Source organism: Apteryx rowi, unplaced genomic scaffold (assembly GCF_003343035.1).
Source record: "Apteryx rowi isolate R43461 unplaced genomic scaffold, aptRow1 scaffold_60, whole genome shotgun sequence".
In the NCBI taxonomy this organism is placed as follows: domain Eukaryota; kingdom Metazoa; phylum Chordata; class Aves; order Apterygiformes; family Apterygidae; genus Apteryx; species Apteryx rowi.
The window spans coordinates 475,483-482,467 of record NW_020450872.1 but is presented as its reverse complement, the minus strand read 5'-3'; the positions used below and the strand labels follow the sequence as shown (position 1 = coordinate 482,467).

The 6,985-nt window shown below is 38.7% G+C and overlaps 1 protein-coding gene across 9 annotated transcripts in view; it reads left to right on the top strand.

Annotated features, from left to right (window-relative positions):
* POU2F1 (POU class 2 homeobox 1) overlaps nt 1–6,985 on the top strand; it is a 119,620-nt gene that overhangs the window by 71,207 nt on the left and 41,428 nt on the right. For 7 of the 9 annotated variants that reach the window (XR_003256274.1, XR_003256273.1, XR_003256272.1 and 4 more), the window contains 3 exons: nt 298–351; nt 1,997–2,116; nt 3,861–4,040. Coding sequence is in view for 6 of the 9 variants with exons in the window: in XM_026083385.1 (XP_025939170.1) it covers nt 298–351; nt 1,997–2,116; nt 3,861–4,040 (354 nt within the window). In the remaining 3 variants the exon portion in view is untranslated. The remainder of the gene's footprint in view (nt 1–297; nt 352–1,996; nt 2,117–3,860; nt 4,041–6,985) is intronic. The other 2 variants (XM_026083389.1, XM_026083388.1) reach the window with 1 other exon arrangement.

The following is a 6,985-nucleotide window of genomic DNA, read 5'->3' as shown; positions in this document are numbered from 1 at the left end:
ATGTCCACCTCCAAATGCTCTGTTGCCACTCAATTTCGCATTAATATCTAGGTCCCTAGGCAGGAAGAAATACCTTCAGCAAGAAGTAGACGAATAATACTGCGAAAGGTTCATACGGATTTTCTCAATGTTGCGCATAACCCCTATTTCAATCATTCAAGTGTTATAGGGGTGTATGTGTGTAGTTCTTGGAGGAGTTATTTGTTGGTTGGGAAAGAGAGGGTTGTTCTTTTTACCTCTTTAAAGCTTTCTGTGGCTCCTACGCTATTTCCTTCCTGCGTTTGCACTATGTTGTAGGTCCAGCTTGCTGGAACAAGTTTACAGGCTGCTGCTCAGTCCTTAAATGTACAGGTAAGGACTGTTTCCTCCTTCTGCTGTTCCTTCTCTCGTTCTGCTTCCCAAACAGGCTGTTTGTCCGATTAGAGAGAGTTTTTAACCTGTGATATGTCACTGTATTTTTGTTTTGACTGGGCTTGCAGGAGATAGGTATGATAGTTCCACAGCTGTAAAGGAGGTTCAGGATTGTAAGCATTCAGAAACTGGAGATGCTTAAAACATCCGAAGAACATAATTTTATGCTGAATTTCAGTCAACTGTTGTAATATAACATGAAAACTATCTATAAAACTCCAGGAATATTTCATGTTCTTCCATTTCTTCCCTTATTTTAATCACTTCAAGGATTACATTGCCAGAGTTACTTTGCAAATTGTCCTTACTTCTGGTAGCCGAGTATAGGAGTCTAATCTAACGTTAACTATGTAATGTGGCTAGTGTAGATTGCTTGTGTGAATAAAACACAGTACTTTCAAAATAAGTCAGAGTACTTGCTGCTTAATAATGTACAGGAGACAACAAAGCTTTCAAACTTTTTATATGGTCCCAAACGCTTCGTAGTGTATCAGTTAACATGCTGCTTCCCCTCGATAACTACATTAAGGGACAAGGGATGCCGTTTTATTGAAATCTGGTTTCACTATTGCTTATTATTAAAGAACGTGTGTCAAGCATTACATAAAACGCAAGAGAATGTGGACCCACTTGCACATAATACCAATTTGGAAAGAAGAGGAGGTATAGTGACCTTCCTTCCTAAGAGGAAGGAGGCAGAAAATTGCCTTGGTTGCCATGGTAAACTTCCATCCCTGAGAGAGATGTTGGCAAACAGGCTGTATCTCCAGTGCAGAATGTTTACAGTCCTGCGCTGTAATTATCGCTCAATGACTGGCAGAATTAATCAGAGCCTTTATGTTAATTAGCCTGCTCTGCAGTCCCCAAAACAGGTGGTGGAAAATATGCAAATCTATGCAGAATTTTAATGTTCTGCATAACCAGTTTTAATTATCATAAAACTCTCTCCCCCCCTTCATGCACTTGCATTTCCTCCCTCGTGTCTTCACAATTTCTTCTTCTAAAAAAATAAATAGCCTTTTAAAGTGAAGCAGCATTCAGTTAAATAAATGCTAAACTTTAAAAACTTTATTTAAAAGCACTGTGTTTATTGTGTGCTTTGCTGTAGGTAGATAAACATATGAGGATTTCTCAGACCAGTTCCATATAAGTCAATGACACGGTGACTTAGAGGTGCAGGATGCAGATACAGAAAATGGAAACACAATCTCCTTTCCCCTGTTCCATTGTTGAGGATTTTAGGCAGTGAATAATTTTAACAACCTTTTCTTTCTTTATGCTAAAAGGTAGTGTCTGCTTCAATTGCATTGCGTAAAATGAAATAGGATCTGAAAATAATGTCAGAGTTGCAAAAGACCTGAGAGTGTTTTTGTTTTGTTCAAACAGCATTACCTACAGACATGTTAGAGCAATCATAGCTGAGATGGTGGGCRCATAGAACCATGGCTTAAACCCACTCTTAAAATAAACCCAAGGGCTTTTCATATGTAGATGAAAAAGATTTTTGTTGTATAGTGTTGAGATAGCAGTGTATGCATTAACATCTGTTTTACACTATAAAGACTTGTATATTTTTTTTCCCTAGTCTAAATCTAATGAAGAATCTGGGGACTCTCAGCAGCCAAGCCAGCCTTCCCAGCAGCCTTCAGTGCAGGCGGCCATACCCCAGACCCAGCTCATGCTGGCCGGAGGACAGATCACCGGGGTAAGGTTTACCCGAGAGTACTGTAGCAAGCCTCCTATCTGTTGAACGATGGCAATATTGCTGTCCCCTTAGAATTGCCAAGGGAGGGTATTGTCATTCCTTGCAACATAGGAAGAAGCTTGAGTGAAAGAGAGATCAGAAAATACTTTCCTATAAAAAAGCAGACTGTCAGTAATTTTTGTTTTTTGATTTTAGTTGCAAAGTATTTGCTTCAGGAAAAAAAAGGTATTTTTTTCTCTCTGTTCTCAGTATCCTCCTCAACTCTGCAATGAAACGAAAACCTGGTGTGTACAAATAAGAAAGTCACTAATGTCATAAAGTTGAATTTTTATTTCTTTGCAAGATTAAAATGAGACATGTGAGCATGAGACTAAATCTTATCAGATACCTGAGCTATGATGAAAAACAAAAATGGGGGGACTGCTGACACTAATTCTTTCTCTTGTCAAACACATTTCTTTTTAAGTAACTAGGTTGGTCCTTGTCTCAGCCTACCTTAATTCAACTCTTCTGCTTTAACCTCTCAGTTTTGAGGGCTTTTTTAACCACAGAGTTTTGGGAGGGATTATGGGATAGCTGTTGTTTAAGGATTATTGGGGTTTCTAAATTGTAAATGCCTTCAGTTATTTAAAGAAAAAGCAAGTTTTATGAATGGGCTGGTTTGGTGTAATCAGCTTTGCCATTTTAAGACTTTGCATGTTAAATAAGGATTTTAAAGCTAGTCATTCCAACCACATATTTACAGTTTGAACTGTGAGGTTAGATCTTCTCTACGCTTGTATGAAATGATGTCTTAATGTCATGTTCAGTTCTTAAACCTTCTAGTAAGTTACTTTGTAAATAGACATCCATATTTAGTTTTTGATTAATTACATTTGAAAAATTTTAAAGTGAGGGTTTTTTAACAATAAGATATGTTGGGCTTTAATAACTTATTTTTCTCATTTTCAAAAAGTATTAATTTGTTTTATTTTAGGAATGTCTGCAGTAGTGCAGCATTCAAGACTCCAGGCCTATGCAGACATAGACTGTAGTAAATATGGGCATCAAGATTCATTTACATGTAAAGGAGAGACTGCTGCCACCTGTTTCATAGAGATAATGCATGCTTGGGAAAGGGAAGGGATGTAAACTTGCCAACTCTATTCTATTTAAAAAATAAAAAAAAACAGATGGGGAGACTTGGAGAGAAACAAATGGAGCTTGTGTTCTTTACTTATATCTTAGGGCATAATGGAAATGATGGAATATGGCAGGGATTCATGCTAATGTGAAGCAGCTGGGGTGTTATCAGTTTGTTCAGTAGCCATAGCCAGCATTCCTGCTTCTCATTCATCTGGCTAATCACTTGCTGTTCTGTTGGGTGTAAATTTCCTTTCAAATCCTGGCAGTACTGATTCTTTTCTTTTGCTTGCTACTTAATTACCTTTTTTCCTGAAGCTCCTAGTCGAGCCATGGAGAAAACTTAGATGTAAATGTCGGTTCTGTAGGTTCCAATCTAAGTACAAATGAGTCTGCTCATACCATTTGGTTTGCGTCAGTTTTGTGACAGGTTGATTCCTTCACCATGCTGAGTGGCCAGCTGTGCTTATTTAAGGCCAAAGTCATTGGCTGGTTAATGGCTGAACTGTAGTAATAGTTCTAGGAATGTCTGGTTAATATAACTAGGAATGGGCTAGTTAATGACTTTGCAGCTAAATGGCTCTTCCCTTTATTAATGGCTGTGTTTTCTAATTATTTATAGCTCACGTTGACGCCAGCCCAGCAACAGTTATTACTACAGCAGGCGCAGGCACAGTTGCTGGCGGCTGCAGTGCAGCATTCAGCCAGTCAGCAGCACAGCGCTGCAGGTGCCACCATCTCGGCCTCTGCTGCAACGCCGATGACGCAGATCCCTCTATCTCAGCCAATACAGATTGCACAGGTGAGCCTTGAGGCTTGAGAGGGCGGAAAATGAAGATGTTTGACTAATTGCATCGTTCAAGTAAAATTTTTCTTCCATACTCAGTAAGCTTCTGGAATCCTTGAGCACTGTCAGTGTTTCTGCGCTTGTCCTGAGCGGCAGGTTGGTGGGTAGAGCAAAGAATGCACACTGGCTGCTCATCAGTTCCACCTGCTTCTGAATTTGTTCCAGAATCTGACCAGATGCTGTRTTCTCAGAATTTCTCAGAATTTCCCTCCCTATAGTTAGCTTAAGAAAGGAGAAAAAAGGGTATAGAAAGATGCCTATAGAAATGACCTGTATGCATAGGAGAGAGATCCACATATCAAAAGGACACATGTTTTGACTCAGTACTTAATGCTCAGAGTTCAGTGACAAAGAATTGGCACTCGTGTGTCTAGAGAGAATCTTGCCAGAATGAGTCTGGTGTCTGAATCTGTCCAGTTTTATGGTCTGCTGCTAAAGACCTGTTAATTCTTAATTCTGAAGAGCTTCTTGCCAAGGAAATTCTGCTTACTAAGAACAGCAAAGATCCTCCTGAATCTTTCAGGTTTAGCTTAATTCAGTGTGGAGAAGGTGGCACCGCTGACTGTGGTTAGCATATGCAGTGTAGAGGCTTTTGGGACTTCTGAAGATGGGTAACAGAATGCATAGTACAGGCTTCTTGAGTGGTATGTATAGGTGACTGTCACCAACACTGAGGTCCATCTCTCCACAGTTTAAGGTTTTCAGTATGTAATATTTCAGTTTGATTAGTCTAGCTGCAAAGTATTTTGAGTCCTGTAATCTCCAAGGTTGCCGCTTCTAACAGTGAGCAGCTTCTTTAAGATCGTCTGACACTTTCTATTCAGCCTATTTTCACTTGCATTCAACTGGGATGAAGTGTCAAAGAAGTGAAATGAGGACTGATTAAGTAAAAGAATGGAAATGTTACAATTATCTGTGAAGCCCACTGGCAAGATGTGCTATTCCTTTATTGTGCTAGTCCACTTGCAGAATAACAGCCTGGTTCTGCTATCAGTTATTTTGTTAGCTGAAGTGGCAAAGCTTGATCTAAAAGTTCTGACCTGGCTGGCTGTCCTTACAGGGGCCAGTGTGATGCCACACCAAAAACCTACATTGCAAGGACAGTATCCGTGTTGCCTATACAGCCCTGACACTGAGGCTCTTGTGCACTGTGACACTTGTGAGTCATGTGACTAGGTACTTTCTCTCCTTTTAGCAAAGGATCCCAATTCACTGTCATGATCTGGAGATGACTCAAGGATATTATATTCAAGGAAACTCTTAGCTCTCAAGATTGTCTCTTCATTTTTTTTTTTTAACCTTAGTCTATAGCCAATAGGACAGGTGGATTTCAAAAAAAAAAAAAAAAAAAAAAAAAAAAAAAAAAGGGAAATGTTCTGGCCAAGGAAGTTGATGGTTAGCTTCTAAAATCTCTCCATGTGTCTGTTGCAGAGTTCTCATTTGATAGTGTGCAAGTCACTTCATCTGAACTGAAGTGGTCCACTGTTGTGTGCCTCTTGTCTTCCAGGTGCCCAGCTTAAGACAGTGAGGTCTGTTTTACTGAAGTGCTGAGTGTTAAAATTTTATATTAATAGGAGCCGTACCTTGAACTTACCAGCCTTATATTTGTCAAATATGGCACCAAAATTAGTGGATACTTTTGAATACATTGTTGTGCAGCTGTGAGATTTTAGTAATCCCAGTGTTTCACTCCAGTGGGGTGCTATGAGAATTTGTGTGAAGCATTTACAATTATTAATTTACTACTGGCTTTGTCTGTGTTACTTATAAAATCTTCAGAGAAGGATTTGTGTAGCATTGAGGATAAAGGATATGCCATCAAGTAGGAGCTTCTAGAGTGAGCATTGTCTGTGTGTTTCAATGAGCTAAATGCTTCTATGGAAAAATAGCATGTGATCAGGTCTTTGCCAGCACACGATGTGTCCTTGTAGGGCAAGGGAAACAAATTAAAGTTTCACTCACTTTCTGGGTTTCCTAACTTCTTGATTTTTTTTTTTTTTTTGACTTTACAATTAATTTCTTCTAGTATAGGCTATGTGATATGTATGTGTAGCTTGGATGAATTCTGTTAACGTCGTTTTATGATGAAAGCACAGGGAATAATTAATCTGGATGTTGGACGTAATTTCAGGTGTTTTATGGAAAACTTCTATCATCTAGTTTTGTAGATGGATAACACCATGCTTTTTGATTCATCTTGACACTGATTTATAAACAGGGCTCAGCTTTGCTTGTTTGTGTGCTATTGTAAACACATAGCTGATTACACAAATAGCTGAATGTTTGTTTTAATTGATGATTCCTGAATAATTGATTAACTGGCAGGTCTCTGCAGCAGGAGGATTACCATATTTATTTTAATTAACTAATTGCACAAGCATGACTTTTTTAATGTGCTCTGCAGTTAAAGTAGATTATCTGCTGCAGAAATCTGGTAAGATGTTAGTGCTGCTGCTGGGTTGATGCTAAATTGTCACTCACAGTTGTACCAAGTTTTGGAGGTCTGTGCAACCTTCTCTTGCTTGTTTTCAGGATCTATCATCAATGTTATATGATGTAAACATCAAAAAGGCAGAGATGCTTTTAAATTTGTACTGAAGTTGTAACTAGAGATAATAGTACGGAATTCAGAACTTTAAACGAGTTCTCAAAAAAAAAACCTAAAAAAAATAATCTTTCTCCTGTCAAGATGCTCCACTCTTCTTATTCTGCCAAGGTAGAAGCTGAATTGCTTTCATCTTTCTAAACTGTTAGGAAGCACCAGAAAACGTTATTTTGGGCAGTGTTATTTTGGCTGGTATGATACATATTTCCCCCAAAGTTCTTTCCATCTCTTCCTGTGTGCTAGTAATCAGATTTTTACCACAGAGGAAAAACAAGATCAGCAAAGGAAAATTGAG